The sequence below is a fragment of the Haliaeetus albicilla genome, chromosome 1 (genome assembly GCF_947461875.1).
Source record: "Haliaeetus albicilla chromosome 1, bHalAlb1.1, whole genome shotgun sequence".
NCBI lineage: Eukaryota > Metazoa > Chordata > Aves > Accipitriformes > Accipitridae > Haliaeetus > Haliaeetus albicilla.
Window position 1 is genome coordinate 33,261,155 of NC_091483.1, and position 20,200 is coordinate 33,281,354.

Genomic DNA, 20,200 nt, shown 5'->3' on the forward strand with positions numbered 1-20,200 from the left:
TTGCTTCACAGTTAAGCCACTGACACATTCTACATATGCAGTTTTAAACCTACTTCTCCCATCTCACCATTTCAGCGATGTTAGTTTTACCATTATTTCATCAGCTAATCATGGAGATTACCTTCTTCTAACCTATTCTTCTAACCACTTCTTCCAACCTATTCTTCCACATATTTAACCCAACCATTACCCATTCCTCTGTTTACTTCACAGTTCTGCATCTTCATTTAGGTACACAGATTTTATCCTGTCTTTGTTAGATAAAACATTTTCTGCCCTTCCCACACCTTTCCTTATGTTCAAATCCCAGACACTTCATTATGTGGCACTTCAACATTCATCTCGAACAGGGCCTCCGTACAAGGAAGGAAGCTGTCAACAGTGGTACCATGCACACTTCTGATTATTTATAACTAAGCATGTTAAAGCATGTTATCATGTCAGTGTGCATCCAAAGTCTTCACTGATGTTGTTAATCATGTAGACCAGTAGCAGGATTAATTAAATGAAAGTAAGCTAGATAGCAATTTGAATTTTCATTTTAGCAGACTGCTAAGTGTCATATATATTGGATAAAAATAACTTCAGCATTGTTTTTCTGAAGAATTCAATGAGAATATTAATTCTTTCCACAATACCTTAAATAACTGTAATAGGAGCACAACTATATTTCATGAACAGTGTTTCATCTTGATTTTTTTTCTCCCCTTAGATATATGCAGCAGAATAGGAACATCTTAGATAATTGCACAAAAGAAAGGACAGTCATATGCAGGTCAAATTTTTTGTTACTTTTGCAAGATCCACACTCATAGACAAATGCTGTGTTTTCCTATGAATACACAAGAGCAGCATCGGTGAATTTATGCAAGCAACACGTTTCAAGACTGCCAACAATGAAGCATCGTTCAAACTGCACCATATTTTATGAATAAGCCTGTAATGTTATATTATGATGAATCTATTTGACATTCAGCAGTGTGATGCAGTGCATAGTAATTATAATAATGCAGTGCATGGCTGTAGCTTATTATATGCATATGGAAGACGCCAATGTCTTTAGGATGGACATTTAACTCAAGGTAGGAGGAGAGAGACAGGAATAGACTCAAGGAATGTAAGAAAGTCCTCATCTCAAAGTCTGATGGTATTTTGAGAATCTATGTATTCAATATACACACTCAAACACACACACTATTAAAACAGCAGAGAGATCATCTTGAATTAGAATGTAAGCCTTTCTCTTCTTTTTTCAAAAAAATATATAGCACATTACGTTTGTGATATCTTGGGGGTTTGGGCAGACAAGAGGGGGAATTTTATTTTAATTTAAAATAAATGTTATCTATTGTCAATACTTCCAACAGATCTAAGGAAAGAAATGAATGAGATCCCTCTATAAAAGTTCCCTTTCCTCCCCAACTCAGGGGACGGACTTGTTCTTCAAATTAATTAGAAGGAAAGTCCTACAAGAAATACAGCTGGTCTCAGTAACATCTGCCTTATACTCTATTGTTTGGGTTTCCATTTCTTAATTTTTTGAGACACAGATTCTTTTTTGTTTGCACAATGGAGATTAATTTGAAGACTAGGAAAGAGACAGTCTTTAGTTTTACCAATGCTACTCATCAATATGTTGAACACATGATCTGAGGATATTATTCTTATTCCCCTCCAGACTTTGAGTCATTATGGTAATTTCTTCCCTTCTTGCAACTTTATAGTGCACAGCGCAGCCCCTATTTATGGTGTGTTGAACAAAACACAACAAAGAAATAAAGAAGGGGTCAATAGAAGCTGTTAGCTACAAACACGTTACAGGCAATATACAACACCAGCGGTTGAATATTGACCTCGGGGCATTAACTCTATATTGGCATGCCATGCTACAGCACATGAACACATAGTCATCTTTACAACACAGAGCGGAATTTAAGAGACTCACATAATTGCCTGCGAGAAGGTACAGGAGCACTTCCAAATGCTGTGCCCTGTAAATAAAACACATTTTTTTTTTTTTTTTTGGAGCAAAGGATGTCAGATTAACAGCAGCAGCAAATGAAAAAAATGACAAGACATGAAGAAAATGAAGGCAGTGAAACGGAATAGAGACTGTTTAGATAGAGGAGCTTGTTATTACTGAAGAACTGCAGTTCCTATTTTCAGATAAACATAAATTATAGTGGAGAACGTTCCATGAGTAATCCACACATCAGCAGACACAATGAACCAAAAAGAGAGAAAAAACAGAGTGAGAAAGAAAGAAGACAGAAAAAAAGTATCAGCATAAGACAGGCATGCTCACACTTGTCAGAAATTAAATTTGATGTAAAGGACAATGTACAGAGTATATATTAAAATGATTCCTTTACAAAAATAAGAAGGCTCAATTACACCAATGTCTTAGCTGATACTGTCACTGTTTGAAGGTAAAGTACATTTCAAACAGGTAGGAAGGAGAGCAAGCACAGTACAGTTTGGTTCCTGCCACTTCCTCTCACCTGCTCTCCAAAATTCTTTAACAAGTCCTCACTGGGTCAGTTTGATGACAGCTGATAGGAAGCAGCTTTATTAAATCCCTGATCAATATATGCAGTACGCTCTTTCAGTAGATAGAGTGCTTCATCTTTTATGTATTATGCCAGCTACTACCACACATCTCTGAAATACCAACTGTGCATGTAAAGAAAATATGAATCAAATGCCAAGCAAGTCATACCAGTTGGGATCTGTAGGCAAGCCTCTTCCCAATGTGATCCCCTACCCCCGCTCTCCCCACCCGCCCCCCAAAAACACCCCAAACTCTGAAAAACAAACCAATAACAGAAAGACATTAAGAGGATGGCTATTTAAAGAGAAACTCTAGTGTACAAAATTTGAAAAGCAGTGTTAAAACAAACTATGTTGTCTCATTCTCAATCTAGACCATGAAGTATCAGCATATTTGCTTTGCTTCAAATTTGTGTCCAAGACTGCATCCTCCTTCCCAATGTAAAAGAGCACACTGATCATTTGGACTGGGCAGTCAAGGATGATTACTTACAGTAATATTTAGATTGCACTTATTACCTTAAAACAAAAAAAAAAATCAAATGCCTGAAACTTATGAGACTTGAGTGGAGCTTGGCTTCCTTTGAAGTCATTTGACTTCCACCATCTTTTTGAATTCAAGGCTGGGAACTGATTTACCAGGCATTTAGACAGTGTCAGGTATTTGTTCTTTGAGATAGTTTTCTCTTTCAGATCTTGTAAAATCCTGTTTTCCTTTACCTAGAAAGAGTGAAGCATATATATGCATATCCAGAAAGCCACAGAGAGAAACCATCTTTACAGCACTGCTAGCATACCATTTTATTTAAGGAAAAGCAGAATAATTAGGATTATTCATCACTTCAGATGCCATGGCTGTGCCACTGAGACTACCACTCACTAAGCTGTGGCCACATGCAGCGCTGGGTAGCTCTGCAGAAACCATTTGTCCCACTATGCCTCAAGCTTGCCACTCCGAGACTAACTCCTTCCTGCAACTGTAGAAAGAGGTCACGGTCACCCCAACAAGTAACCAAGGGGCCAAGCTGGTGTTAACTTGTCCTGGGGCAGCAAAAAACCCACTAGCTGCCTCCCTTGTTTCCAAGGTTGCATACACTGCCAGGAAAAGGCAGTAGCAAACGGTGCGAGCAGGCAATGTGCTCAAAGCCCTTCCCTCCAGAGCAGGCAGTGCCCTGCGAGTGCACTATCCCCCAACCCCATAGTTATTTGTTGAGTTATTTCAGCACTTCCAAAGTCCACCTTTATTTCCAACTAACTTCTCAAGGTAGCCAGAGGACAAGTTGGTTTGGGTACCAAATCTAACCATATAATCGGCACTTAAACCAGTTCTTCAGTGACTGCTAAGGCTTTACCAATTATTTCCAGTGCTCTCTTAAGTCTTTTGGAACCAAAATACAGTTATTTGAAATACTAAGAATACACGTATTCATCTAAAGCAAAGCTAGAAGTATTGAAGAATACACATTGCACAAAGGCAGTACCACAGCCTCCCCATTCTGTCAACTATAGTCTCTTCTGCTTTGCTTAAAGGCAGCTTTCTAGAAAAGCTGAGGTATGCAGTGGTACCTTATATTAAGGTACCTCCTGAAAGTAAGTTTTCAGTTCATCATTTAAAGACATTGAAATGATTTTTGTAACCATATATAAAAAATAAAAGCACAAAGTAAATTGGTCTGACAGTGGTTAGCTGACTGCTTGCTTATTTAGCCAAAAGTACTTTTTTTCCTATGCTTTGAATGTGTTGTAGCATCTACATTTTTTCACCCCATGAGTCAAAAAGAAAACATTTAAACAGCCTCAACTTACACAAATCCATCAACCAAAGAATTGGGAATTTAATTATTCATTGTTAGTTACTATTATCACTACTGACACCGCTCAAGTAATGTATTTCTAGTGACATAATGCTCCTCTGAAAAGCAAGATGCCAATGAATTTGACTGCATTGCTTTTTCATATTTCTGATTTCCAGAGTAAATGGCCTGCCAGGGGGAAAAGGATATATGCCTTTATCTTTTAATCAGGCCTTCCTTTCCTTTTTTCCCCTTATATTTCAGAAATCTATGTTATCCTTCAGTAACATCTGGCACAATGATAAGGAGCATTTTTCAAAACTAAGCCAAGTTTCAGATATTCTCCATGGAAAATACAGGCTTTGCTGGAACTCTTAGTAGTTCCACAGTTTTAATCACATATAGCTTTTTTTCTCCTGTCCTCTCTGTGTCACATAACACTTAATCTTAAAGGTGTCTAGGCTTCCATGATAGCATCAGTGGTAAATACTATATTAAGTTTTCCAAGTGCCCTGTGATTCCTAGAAATGTAGACACTTACACAGGGATAAGATAATGCTATTAATAATGCAGAGGTATTGTAGATGACTAGTTACCTTGTAGTTACTAAGTTAATGATTCCTAAAAGCACATTCATCTGAAGCTTCTAAGTGGCTAACTCTTCCCTACCTTTTTGCAGCATAATTTTAACTAAGAGATCACTTACAGAATAGCATCTCTCGAAATATTGCTCTTAGTATACAGTAAAGTTTGAATTTGGATTCATCTTTAAATACTGTTGCACGCATTAGGTTCACCACAGGACACTAATGTACGCTAAGCATTCCCATACATTTTAAATGTAACTCATTTTCATTCAAAATGTTTTCAAGTTCTTTTAGAGGGTACATAATGCATGTTAACAATGGCATCTTCTAAACCTTTATTATGTAAATGCACAGAACACAGGTGCACGTTCAACATCACTGTCCAAAATGATTTTTTTTTGTTGTTGATCACTCTGCATATATCAGCTCAATGTCACTTAATTTTTTAATGCTAAAATCCCAGTAAGTCCATGCTGTCACTGATGAGAAGCAGGAAAAAAGTTTTCATGGTGATTGTATCTTTTACCTTTCCTAACCACTTCAATTAGTTCTAAAGACCTTTTTGACTTAACATACATAAATAAATCTCTTCCTGCTAATTCATTTAACATGGAATAAATTTTAAAAGTTATCTTCTTGATGTTACTACATACATTATGCTTCCAACAAATACCAAAATAGTCTAATGAGCACAGTAAGTTACACTTCATCATCAGCCAATTAATGTGCCAGTGTAAGGAAACTGAAAAAAAAAGTTGCTGTTTGTGATCAGAGACCTTCTGGAGGGAAGGTTTAAAAATGGACAGCCCCTAAATTTCACCTTTGAACATACAGGTGAGGAGAAAAGAGTCATCAGTACCTGACAACTCAGAGCTTAACAGCCAAGAAAGAATCCATCAAGATCCAGAAGCCTCTAAAAGTGAAGCTGTCAGGATGCCTCATTTATAACACCTGGCCTATTCAGTAGACCAATGAGGGAAATACAGTTTTTAGGACTGCGTCGCCCATGAACACAGTATGATGAGAAAATACACCTGCTTGGGTCTTGATTCCTGCCTACTTACATCCTGTGGCACAAAAAACCCAAGTATCGAGATTTTAGTCTGAAGTGCTTGCTGGCCTGCTGGTCTGGGAGGGCCAGAGTTCATCCTCTAGAATTGAAGCGCTAAACCAGTCAGCATCTTATCTGTAGATGCAAAGTACATTCAGACACTTTCTTGAATAAAAAAAAGAAAGAAAAACAAAAGGCTTAAGTGCTCTATGCAACCATATTCATTTATTTAATATTTACCATAGCATCAGATGCTGAACTAAGCACTAACCAGTTAGTTAACTCATGCTTAGGATAGATTCCCGAGGTGTGTTCCCTTTGAAAGCAGGGAAAAGACTAATTTTTCTGTACGTTCCTGTGCCATACAATTCAGTGCTACAGTCTTTGTTCCTCAGAAGGAAAAAATAAGAGAGGTTTTTATTTTATCTTTTCTGCCTCCATATAACATATTCTTAGCATCCCCTCATTGTTAATGCAAGAATGTTTGATTACCCAAAACATCCCTAAAATGAATGTGGATTTTATGCACCACGCAAGCACTGTTGTTCTGTTTACATTCCTTCAGTCAGTCATTTATAATTTCTTTTCACTTAGCTTTCAGAAATGCAATGAGAACATTACAAAACTCTGTTCTTTTTGAAAACACTATCAATTTTTAATCTTGTCAAGGTGAGAGTATGACACAGTTTCCATCAGAAGTCATAGTTAAGTGTTCACTGGAAGATCCAATGAACTCCGCAAGGGAATCTGGCATTTAGTTTCCACAGCTATTTTATTTCTCGCATCCTCACATTGAACAAAACCAGTTACTGTCAATTTTTTAAAGTAACGACCACAAACACCAGCCAGCCTAAATATTTGTGACTGGACCTATTCTGGGACAACGGCAGCAACGAAGTCCAAATGAAAAGGGTTCATAATGCAACCTATTCAATGAAGCAAAACATCCAAGGATGTATTAGTTTGCTGTTCGAATGAAGCCTTTCAGTAAAATACTTCAATGATTGCATATGTTTCCCTACATCTCTCAGAACTCTGAAGTAATGAGTTCACCTGTTATTAGCTGCATATAGAAACTGAAGTCCTCTGGGTTCATCTTGAGCAACTTGGAAGTCCTAGTACTGCAATATATGAAATTATCAGATCAATCCAGCTGAACTGAAAACCCCCTTTGCAGCATAACTACACAAATATTGCTGTTCTTTTTGTATCACTTTCTGTGAGGAATCTGCACAAAGATGTGTATTGACAACAGACCAATCAATGACAGAAGAAAATAAAAGATAGCTCACGACCCACCAAATAAATGCTTTTCCAATAAATGCCCTCTTTTCTCTTAGAACACCCACCCACCTATTACACAGTTAAAAAGGCACTAATTAAAAAAAAAAAAACCAACAAAAAAACCCAAAAAACCAAAAACAAACCCCCCAAAAACCCCAAACACACACAGACCCCACATCCTCACTGCCAGATGATGATTTTTAAAGAGGTTACTCATGGTAGGCGACATTTTCCCTAGACAAAGCGCATAATACTTTGACATGAACTTTGAAAATCAACATATCCCTTTTCCTTATCATAGAAATTAGACTGATAGCTCAGAACATTTCAGAACACTACTAAGAATAAAAAGCATAGTCTTAAATGACAGGCTATACTGAAGTCTTAGTTATTAACATAAAAAATTGTTCATCTGATCTCACAAGAGTTCTGAAACATAATTCCTTGTCAATACATGATGGCATAATACCACTGATAAGTAAGATTTCCCAGAGACAAAAAAAACTTGCTAGATCACTACCACATTCTCCTGTAAGGGCAGAATGTGCTTCTCTCATAAATAGTGCAAATATTAAAATGGTAAGCTGTGCTTTCATATGATAGCTTTCACTTGTTTCATGTAGCACTTCACTGGTTGAGTATATCAATGAAATGATGCACAGAGTAGTGTGCTGCTACTCTTGAGTTCAGTAGCGAGTTCAGTAAACGCTGTCTTGGACTGACTACTTTTCTAATGCAATGTCGCTCTTAAATGGTTCTAAAAAAAATATTTAATTCAATATGACATTAGCATGTCTCCAGATATCATGGTGCCACCATATTCTAAAACATACAGACTCTTACCAAACTTCATGTCCTTTCTCCAAAGTTTCAGTTTTGGTGCAAGAAACTTGCTCATTAACACCTTCTTAATCACTGGATTTTACTGTGCACACTCAACCATCTGAGCACAAACATCTCAAAAGCCTTTGCACAACTGAAGACCTATATCTAGCTCTTCAGCATCTCCTCATTACCATAACATGATCCATGGCCCCCTTAACACAAACATTGCCTCTTCCAACCACATTTAGAAAGCAGCTTGTAACAGCTGATTTTACCACGTGAGTTCCTACTCAACTCTCCATCTTGGTACTAATGTCCCACCACTTATTTTTCCATAAATGCCTGAGGTGCCTTCTGTAGGTTTCTTCATTTCAGGCCATGGAAATTCACTCATTGGTTTTTTTAAGATTTTTACCGTTTTGACAGAAAAACCTGCTCTTTGTCACATCACCTATTTTTGCATGAGCTGATTCAATGGGACTATGTTAGTTAGGATGCTCTGCCCTGTTTTCTACCCAAAATTCATATACTGCCTTTTAGCCTTCACTCCACTTTTCATCTTAAAAAAATTCCTATTTAAAATTTTAAGTGCTGAGACCATTTCTACTTATGTAGAAACCATCCATCCTTCAGGCTTATTTTGACAAGTTGAAGAAATGATCATTTGAACACAGAAGGAGGTGGAGAGTTTGATACTTTGGAATAATAATCATCTGCATAAATATAAATGAAAAATTGTAGTCAAAGTAGTAGTATCAAAGAGGAAGATCAAGGCTTTAAAGCAAAACTAAAGCAAAACTCAAGCAGAACAGGAATTCTTTTTTCCTGAAAAAAAGATGGGATTAGAAAATACTAAAAAAAACCAAGCAAACAAAAAAAACCCACTACTTTTCACAAGCAATTGTTTACAACTTAATCTCTTTTATAGCATTATCCAACTTTAATAACAGCCAACATTCAGTCTTTACAATCCCTCTGATGAAAAACTGCTTATCATTTGTGTCTTTATCCTTTATTAGATTTCAGATTGCAATGTGTTTTACCTTAAACAAAGAAAGAAGAAAAAATATTTTGTTCTTATGGTGGCCTGAAATATCACAACGCCTTCATACAACTCCAAAATATTTAAAGCTATCTGCAATTGAAGATGATAGCACAGCAATCACACATATCTATTCACTTTTTTTTTTTTTTTTGAAAGCTATGCCAGGCATGAACAAAATTACTAAAAGAAAATAGCCTCAAGAGCAAATACTGCTCCATAGTTTATATATAGATTAATATAAGTATGTTCCTCCTCCAAATATCTTCCAAACTGAAGTTATAGCTCAATAAGGAAGACATATTTCCATCTTAAAGTTATCAGTAAATATTTTACTAGCAGTCTCTTGGCCCATTTTCAACTCTGAATCAACATTTACATGCACTTTTCAGCAATCTGCTTCCACATATCAGTGAAAGATCCTAAAATACACTTTCACACCACAGTTTGGATTGCAATCTCATAAGGCCAAACTATACATACTACGTTAGATCTAGATACAATTAGACAAGGCAATAACGGTCTTTCTGGGTACCTACAGTCCCTTATGTGATAGCAATAGGATAATTGTTTCAAATGCATAATCCAACTAATGTTTCTGTAGAGCTAGCTTACATTTATTAACTGAATACTTCCTTGCAACTATCTTACAACAATCTGCTCAGATTGCTCAGGTAGAAATTTCTTATAAATTGTGAATTCCTGCATGCCTCAACATCTGCTGAAATACTGTTCTTCCATTTTAAAAAAATTATTTGTAACACAATAAAAACCGCACAAAATAGGAAAATACTAACTCATTTCCAGACATCTCATTCACACTAGAGATATTATATTAATTTCTTAATCACTTTATGACCTATTTGATTCTTTATCCTCTCAGGGGACTTAAGAGAACTTGAATTTAGCTATCCCTGTCTTCAAGCTTGTGCAAGTTGTTCTAAAGCCACCCTGCTTTGCTCATTTAAGTCCTTCATGAACTTGGTCTTACAGGTCTCTTAGGCACTATTGCCTATGACATCTTTCATTTAGAGCATATTAACTGTACTCATTTCAGTAAAAGTGTTTCTATTTTAGGACTGTGCATTAGAAATTCAGACCGAAACTGCTGGGCAGCCTCAGTACTTAATCAATTTCCACCCCTTCTCTCATTCTCATCTGCCCCCCGTTCCTGCCAAAAGCTGCCCTTCTGCTGACAGTCTGATCCAGGCTAGTACCATGTATTTAGGTCCTCTTACTTGCACTAATTTTTCTATGAATGGCCACTTTTTGTCTGCTTGTACCTGGTTCATAACTATGATATCCAGTTCTGCAAAGTGATGTGCAGCCATTGTTTGGCAAACATACAAGATCGTGTTGAAAAGAACAACAAGAAAAAGGAATTCATTGCATTATACAGCAAGCCAGTTTGGCATATATTTTAAGGACAATTAGATGTCTTCCATGCAATAAATTGTCACATACATTAGACTGCCACAGACAAATAAAACCCCACCATTTACATTTGTTTAATGTTGGAAAAATACATTTTACTGTTCAGTTCTGTAGGTTGCTTAAAGAGTCATGGGTACCTCGCCGCCTCTCAGAGTGCATTAGCTGTCCAAGTGGGGTGGATGTCATTTCTTATGTGAACCATTTGGCTGGAAGCAACCCCTGTGGGTGAATCTGGTACTGTTCAGAAATACATATAGCGATTCTGAGACATGGCTACACAGGGTTTTGGGGTTTTCTTTAAGACTGGTCTTATTCACCCCTAAATTACTGCCTGCTTCAACCATAGGAAAATTTCTTCATTAGATTCAAAGGGAGGAAAAAAGGCAAATTATTCTGTTTGTGAAGTTAATTCTTTTCGCTTCCCTTTTTTAGCTGCTGTAGATTTTATCTACCCAACTGCCTTCATATATATACATACATATGAAAAGTGTGTCTGGAACATACAAGTAACACTTCAAAAATGCATGAGGTGTAGATGTACATGCATCCTATTGATTGATTATCACAGAATCAGCACCATTCTGCTTGGAAGACACCTCAGCTGGTCACCTAGTTCCCGCTCCTGCTCAAAGCCATGTGTCAACAATGAATTATGACTTAACCACCCCTAAATTAAACATTCAATAGAGCAAAGGGGAGAGACCTTTGGGTGATTATATCTAGATCAGAAAATAACACTGCAGTAAATCTTTGTATAAAGCTTAACTGAATGCTGAGGGATTCACATTCCAATTTTATTTTAGAGTTAGAACCTAATGCTGAAGCACATGTTTACTGCTACCTTTTCAGCTCATATTTCCACTAGAGCTCATTTATTTCTAAAAAAAGACCTCCTATGCCTTCATAAAAAACAGTGTTAACACTAAAAAGAAATATATGCCAATGAACAATGAATGTGTGAAATTTGGACTTTTCTCCCTATTGCAAACTGCAAATCTATTCACATGCTTAGAAAGTGCAGACCTGCAGCATTTGCTTTGCCGCATTAAATAAATGTTTCCACAATTCAGTATACTATTTCCTGTAATGGTCTCTGTTTGAAATATCCCAGCAAGACAAACTCATTTTCTTATTTTTAAGGGGTGAATATGAAGTTTGTACAAATCACCATGAATGCAATTACCACTGCAGGTTTCGATGTGTTTACTTTACAGGTCTGACCAAAAGTCATGGGCAATCTTTCACATCTCAAAGTACTTTCTTCTTGTGTAATCTCAAATACAGTATGGACCTCTAGATATGTATTAGTTGTCCATATGAAGGCAGTCACTCACAGTCCTCAAGCTGTATGAGAACATTTAAGTCGAGTTCATTTTAAGTTTAACTGTCACAAATAACATGAGTAGATAACAGAAATAACATGGTAACATAAATAAGGAGTTATTAAACTAATTTGATGGCTCAATTGGGAAAATGAGGATTATAGTTGAAAAATACATCTACAAAAAAAAGAAATCACATGATTATACACAAGAAACAGTTGACTGACTGTCAGGGAGAAAAGGAATGTTTATTAGAAGATGGAAAATCTCCGTCAGTATGAAAGCAATTGCCATCAGACCAATGCTTGATGGCCTTCATGAAACGGTGTTAGTACTCCTGGACCTAACTGGTAAATGCTCATACTCCAGCAAAACACTACTGCAGGCGTGTGGGGATGAGGTAGGCAAGGAGGCAGAAAACAATATCATCTTTACTTGATAGAAAAATAAAAAATTGATTGGCCACAAGGTCTCCTCTTATGCCCAAGAACTGAAGCAAACTGTTATTTGAGAAAGATTTTGCTGTTGAGATCTATGTTAATTTGTATCACCTTCAAACAGAAGGCTTCTTTTTTTCAGACTGTTGATTCAGCTTCATTTCAAAAACAAATTAAAATATAAATAAAACACATACTATACTAGAAAAGGGACATGATTCTGGATACATGTCATTTTGATTTTATTTTACAGGCAGTGTGACAAGCTCTCAGAATTTAATTTCAAACTGCCTGGCAGGAAATGTCTTAATTTCTCAGCTCCTGAAGACAGGTATCATTCCTGTCTATTCTTTTCCCTTAAAAAGAAAATCTTTCTTTTTTTGTTTTCAACACAGGTATATAAGAGTGTCTTGCCAGTTGAACCTTACAAAGAGTAATAATTAAAAAAAAAACCAACAAAACAGCATGCAAATTAAAACCACAGAAATTGTTATGATTCCCATATCTAAACCATAGTCTGATTGATGTGTTCATGCTTTGATCCACTTTTTTCAGCATCTGACCTTCTGAATTGGTACAATAAAATATGATTCTTTGTTGAACAGATGATCAACTGTGGAAGTTTGCTATTAGATTTAGCTTTGCTGTTTCTCATCTTTGTTTTCATTTAGTTTTATATATATATGAGTTCATTTGACTTATGCTCACCTGAGCAATATAGTATTTCACCTTTTCTGGCATGTCCGGATGGAGATCAGTGATGAGTGCTGTCTCTCAGGGGTCCGTAGTGGGACCAGTGCTCTTTAATATCTTCATCAATGAGATAAACAGTGGGATTAAGTGCACCCTCAGCAAGTGTGCCAACGACACCAAGCTGTGCAGTGCAGTTGACATGCCTGAGGGTTGGGATACCATTCAGAGGGACCTGGACAAGCTCAAGAAGTGGGTGAAGATCATGAGGTTCAACAAGGCCAACGGCAAGGTCCTGGGTTGGGGTAACCCCTGGTATCAATACAGGCTGGGGGATAAAGGGATTGAGAGCAGCCCTGCTGAGAAGGACTTGGGGGTACTGGTGGATGAAAAGCTGGACATGAGCGGGCAATGTGCGCTTGCAGCCCAGAAAGCCAACCATATCCTGGGCTGCATCAATAGAATTGTGACCAGCAGGTCGAGGGAGGTGATTCTGCCCCTCTACTCTGCTCTCATAAGACCCCACCTGGAGTACTGCATCCAGCTCTGGAGCCCCCAACATAAGAAGGACATGGACCTGTTGGGTCCAGAGGAAGGCCACAAAAATGATCAGAGGGATGGAACACCTATTCTATGAAGAAAGGCTGAGATAGTTGGGGTTGTTCAGCCTGGAGAAGAAAAGACTCTGGGGAGACCTTATTGCGGCCTTTCCATACTTAAAGGGGTCTTATAAGAAAGATAGGGACAAACTTTTTAGTAGGGCCTATTGCATTAGGACAAGGGGCAATGGTTTTAAACTAAAAGAGGGTAGATTTAGACTAGATTTAAGGAAGAAATTTTTTACAATGAGGGTGGTAAAACACTGGAACAGGTTGCCCAGAGAGGTGGTAGATGCGCCATCCCTGGAAACATTCAAGGTCAGGCTGGACAGGGGTCTAAGCAACCTGATCTAGTTGAAGATGTCCCTGCTCACTGCAGTGGGGTGGGACTAGGTGACCTCTAAAGGTCCCGTCTAACCCAAACTATTCTATAATTCTATCATTCTATGTAATACAGGGCTACCCAGCATCTTTTTACAGAAGTCTTTTAGCATAGTGTTTCAACAGCATCTTAGCTGTTTAAGGAGTTTATTGAAAAAAAAAACCAACACAACCTTATACATGGCTGCAGGGAATTACTCTGTTACTAACCTGTGTGGTGCTATTACTACCTGAATATTTCTGTTGCTATTTGATTTTATACTTTCTTAAACTGGTGAGGGCTGGCACACCTCTCTCTATTCCATTTAGTCCTGTCCCTTCCTCAAAATTCATCTAGAAATAATCAAACACTATTTTTTCCAATCTTTTATACCAAAGTGCTTTCAAAACAAGTGAATGCCTTGTAACTACATTAAAACATTCTGAATGCAGCTCAGTCCCTCGCCTTTGTTCCTTGTCAGATGCCCTGACATCTTGTTAATGCATATTTCCCTAAGAATACAATGCTGCATGCCTCACACAAAGGGTGTGTAGCATAACAAAACCTAATTTGGCTCCAAACATTTCTTCCTTCCCACACTCTGTGATTGAACTAATATTTTTATGCAGTCCCAATATGGAAAAGTCTTTTTACCACTTGATGCATTAAGACTCATTACTGTAATTAGATTTACTGGTAGTGCATGTGCCATAATAAATTCCAACTTTTTACTGAATGGACAGTAGGCTATGAGGAAAAAAATATGTATCTATTTTACTAAGTAGCTTCATCAGCGAGGCATAAAACCAGAGAAAACTAGGGGTGGGGTGGGAACAAAAATGAGGAAACAGAAGAAATGGAGAAACTTGGGTAGAAGTTGATGGACTAAATGTCTACTACTCTTATTAGAATCAGTAACAATGCCAAAGTCAGGAAGACCTCAGCTACAGCATATGGATGATGCTAGTAGCTGTGTGGAAATTACTTCCAATAAACACAGCTCCAAACATGACTAAAAATAAGGCAGGTGACATTTCTACTTTGAACTCCAAACTGCTGAAGGCATTTTGGGTTTAGGTTTGTGGATCTTTGAAATTCTCATTTGATTAGAGAAGATTCACAGTGACATCTAATGCATCTTTGTGCAGCTGGAGATACATTAAAGCTGTGTCTAGTCTTCTAATTGAAACTTCATAAATTCCCAAATCACGGATATAACTCTACTACAAAACAGATGAGATTAGATATGAAAAAAAGAGTAACTATTGGAAAGAAGGCTATTAAACACAGTAGAATTCAAACCTGTATGATAAGGCAAGATATTACAAGGGGTCTTTTGGTGAGGGGAGTGTTAGTTACACACATACATATGGGATTTGATACACACATGGGATTTGATACCATACCAAAGTTTTCAGAAGTACCACAAAAATGACAGTAACATCTGTTTGTTTTCTGTATCATTGACAACAGTCACCTTGACTTTTCCTTATTATTTTGAGGTGGATTTTTTTCTTTTTTACATAGACTTGAGGCTATGTAACTGTCAAAGAAAGGATACCAGTTATTAAGAACTAATGATGACAGACAAAACTGTCCTAGAGTGATAGTTGTAAAGGTAATGACAAACCTGAGTTTTCAAAATGTTTCTCCTCTCCTTTTAGAGAATGTCTACTATAGTAAGAAGGAGGTATTACCAAGAGCATGAAGTATACATGCAGCAGCTTGTCAGGGGGTTGAGGGCACATTTTTCTGTCTCCCAATTTAACAAACATTTAAATTGACATTTAAAGGGAAATCAAAGAAAAAAAAAACAACTCCTTTAACTTTGAATATGCTCTATGAATTAGAAGTCAAAAATTTCTCATAACTGTACCAACGGGGTATTTATTCATCCCATCAAAGCACTTGTACCTCTGAGTACTTCTTGTCAGAGTACATATCTCAATAAAACAAGAGTTTAACTATTACAAACAACAACAAAACTGTAACTGCAAAAGCTATTTTAAAAGCTGCCAAGGCATGATTAATAACAACTAATGTCACATTTAGAAATCAAATCCTCATTTACATATCATCCACTGCCCAAATGATACACCTCCAAATAGAGATCCCATCTTTATAGAATTGCTTTTTTTGAAGTGAAACCCATACAATCAAACTGGTTTATTTCACTACCCACCAAGAATCATACTTGAGAATGACAAATTATTAGCAATTTTATGGCACACAGTATTTCAGTATTTTGACACACAACCACATAATTAGCTTGCAGTGAAAAGAGGCACGGCTCTAGCGATACTTTGAGTAACTTAAAAACTTCGTGAACACACATGAGTGAAACTTCTCAATGTGGCTCATGTACCCAAGCCTACAAAACAGGAATATTCTTTTTCTCCAACAGAATATATAGTGCACACTCTCACTGCCACTACGACTTCCTCAGTCAGACATATAGCAGGGAAATATTTCACACTATCCTTACTTTGAGAAGCTCTTCAACTTCTTTTTCAGAAACTCAGAACAACTCTAACAGAGAAAAGGCATAGAATGGATGGTGAAGAGATAACACCTGTCGAGGAACCATAGTTACTATTAAGCAACCATTTTCTCCCCTTCACATGGTACCTACAGTCACAGAAGGAAGGGTCGATGGGAAGGCCATCTAAAATGTAGGGGAGGGGGAAGCAAGGAGATTTGAAACTGCTGCTCATTTTCAACGTCTACTAACCTCCAAGACTTCAAAATCTTCACAAAATCCAGGTCAGGTAGAGAAAAAAAAAAAAAAGAAGAATTTTGCATAGCAAGCTCTACCTTTCAAAGCTCAAGAAGAATAAGGTGCTTAAAGTATGAAAATCCTCCAGTTTGCAGCATGTCAGTGGAGTTCCACCCTACTGTGAAGCAGATGCAAAGAGGCACTCAAAGGAAAACGTAAATTGCCCAGAAAATAAATGTTACGTTGTACATGGAGGTAACTTCAATGACCCAAGACCCAACCAATATTCACTGTGGGAACCAAAGGAAAAAGCATAAGGCGTGTCAAGGAAAGACAAGTTTAAAGGTTTTGGAGATCAGCAAAGAAACACACCACCCACCCAAGTATAAGCAATAATGTACTTGCAATTAGAGATATCGAGCCAGCTGCAAAGCAGTCTGAAAAGGAAAATCACATGAATTTGTTGACCCTGCAGCAATGGATACAGTCAAAATAGAAATGAGAACTGAAGGATTGTAGCTCAGAATTTCACCAATTTCCTGTTTTCTTGTGCTTTACTAACATGGATAAGGCCACCAAGGTCTTGCTTGTGCTCCCAGAGAGAACCTGGTTTGTGCCCAGGGCCACAGAGGTGGAAGGTTAACGTACTGACTCGCAGCACCGGCTCACCATTTCCACACAAACATTCACATGTCTCATTTGAATAGCTTTGTGTCTAGCTGAGCTAGTGCTAGTTAAAATGTGCCAAAACCAATTAGTGAATAAAGATGCTGCTATAGCAACAGCATCTAATTTTCCAATTAGTAATAATTGCTGAAACACCTGCCATAAAACATAAATACATTTGGATTGGGGGGTATCTGAAACAAATTTTGCTTTAAAGTTGGGGTTTTTTTTAAATTTACCTTTATCATGATAATGAAAGTGAAGAAAGTGCCAGTTCTCTTTTTCCTGCTATCAAATGTAATACAAATAGGCAAAGTATTATTTACTTTTAAGAGAGTCCAAAGAAAGTGTCCTGAAGTCTTAAACTAATTAACTACGCTGTGCTTAGAGATTCCCAGGCAAGAAAAATTCCAGATGGTAGTCAGTTTACAATGAAGAAGGGTGCAACGAATGCAATACTGAAATACCACCTGTAAGATGCAAATGCTCTGATTTTCAGAGGAAAAGACAAAGCATATAGTAGTGCTATGGTAAACAATAGTGGAATCAGGCAAGATATAGATGACCATATTCACCCTAGACATGTTCTGAAATCTGAACATATATTTTTACATGTAATTTTGAGCATATCTCTACTGTTCAGTTCTAGTCACAAATGGAAATGGGACTCACATTTGGTCTGTGTTGCACCTAGAATGTTTTTAGCACCTTCTCGTAGCAGCCACTATCGAGCCACACATTGGAAGCAACTGAAGTCAGTGAGCTGATGCTGATTTCCACTCTTAAGATAGCAGCAGTGGATGAGAGTGTAAATTCCCATGGTCTTCACGTACTTAAATTTTCTGTATTTCAAACATTTACCCTTGCTCCCTGCCCATGTAGCAGGGATTATATAGCTTTCCAGCACTTCTCAAAAGTTATTTTGAGACTTATCTGTGATTGTTCCCCTAAGTACATTCTCATACACACAGAATTAAAAATAATGTGAGTAATGTGATGGAAAAACATAATCATAACACACTGATGTTTATAAATAATTTTTCAAACACATTAAATATGGGCAACATGCAATCCTTGAGGAAAGAGGAGAAAAGTAGGGGGGGGTATTATTTCCTACACAATTACTGTGCCCCAACTTTCTGATTTTTTTCAGAACACTAAAACCCAGGGCAACTCTACGATCAAGCTCTTATAGGTTTCAGAGAGGGAAAAGAAAGTGTGCTATTTTCTCCTTTGTAGTGAAATGATTGATCATACAATGGCAGAGCATTTCATATTGGTCAGCAATTCAGACTGTAAAAGACCAACCACACATTAGTTCCCTGCTTGTAAGAGCCTAAAATCACACATAAGGATTCCCATTTAAACTTCTTCAGAGATCCTAACTGGAGTGAACGTAAGCAGTTAATCAGAAAGGCAGGTTTCACAACAAATATAATAAATTCCCAAATGGTCAAGCCCAGCAGTGCTTCTTGAAACAGCACCAGCAGTAACTGCAGCAAACAGATGTTGTTGTTTCACAAAGATAAGTTTTAACAAACACTTTAAGACATGACTAAAAAATAATGTTTCTGTATCACAACAGAGTTTTAACTTGTTTTTTTGATTTGAACAGAAAAGGAGTAGAACAGTGGTAAAGACAAATTTACACTTTTAGTGACATACACTGCTCACTGCATTTACATTCATAAACTGGTTATGCCATCTGTTCGGACCAACAGAAACAATTTGTAGATTTTTTTTTTTCCTGGTTTTTTTTTTTAGCTTATTAAAAATAAGCTGCTTTTTGTTGCTTAAAAAAAATAGAAAAGAATAATTTAGCACTTTAAAATCAAATATTTGACATGAAAAAACAGTTGTTACTACAGCAGACAGTCAAGAGCAGGAAAAACTAATGGTGTTTTAATATTCTGTTTTGCTAACGACCTAATTAACTTTTTACAGAAGCGTCCTCTAAGTTACATACTAGCGTATTGTGCTTCAGAGTTTCAATAACATGTTAACTTCAATAATTTATATAAAATGACAGTCCTTGCCCAGTTATTATTCCTGAACTCCGAAGGGACATCTTTGGATAGAGGGACTTGTCTAAAAATTACTACTTCATTAAGCAATTCACTTTCACTTCACCTTTGAAAGGTGATGTCACAGTGACAAATACATTTTGAGAGAACAAAGTTTGTGATAAAGGCTCTTGCAGCATTATTAATTACATCCACACTCTGAATGCTTTAAAAATAAGATGTGCTACCTTTATATGCTTAAACCACATTAAGGCACATAAGATGCCACGGAAGCTATCGGAAATCTTACCATTGAAAGGAACACAGTGCAGGACATAAGCCCACTTGCTTTTAAGCACTGGTAATCTCATTGACACTGATAAAATTACTCATGCTTTGAAAATTAAGTGATTAAGCATATTCTTAATTTTTTTTCCTGGGCTGGACCTCTAGGTAATAGGCTTAACACACTGCACAGGCTGCACATAGCTTTTACATGATGGAGTATGTTTTAAAACAAACCAAAAGGTCAAGTACACTGTTTATCTCTGGTCCTTTTGAGCATGTTAGTCTTTCAGGGGGACAATTATGAATCGTGCTCTCTGGAAATGCCCAGGCTAGCATGAGAATTAAAGGAGATAGAAGATATGCAATTACTTCACAAAAGGACAGATCTACAAAGAATCAACGATGGGCTACAGTGTAGGGAATAAGCAGAGTTAAGATTTCTTTGTGAATTAAGATTCAATGAATCCCTGGGCAAGTTTTATCAAAGAAATTAAAGGAAAGGGAAGAGAAAAAGACGACTGCTTGATCATGGATTAGCTAAATGAAAATGCT

At 37.1% G+C, this 20,200-nt stretch overlaps 1 protein-coding gene across 4 annotated transcripts in view; it reads right to left on the bottom strand.

Moving 5' to 3' along the window:
* Positions 1-20,200, bottom strand: part of CCSER1 (coiled-coil serine rich protein 1) — a 723,849-nt gene that overhangs the window by 147,449 nt on the left and 556,200 nt on the right. For 2 of the 4 annotated variants that reach the window (XM_069784559.1, XM_069784577.1), the window contains one exon: positions 1,946-1,991. The exons of the other annotated variants lie outside the window; for them this stretch is intronic. In XM_069784559.1, coding sequence (XP_069640660.1) covers positions 1,946-1,991 — 46 coding nt within the window. The remainder of the gene's footprint in view (positions 1-1,945; positions 1,992-20,200) is intronic. 4 annotated transcript variants of the gene reach the window in all.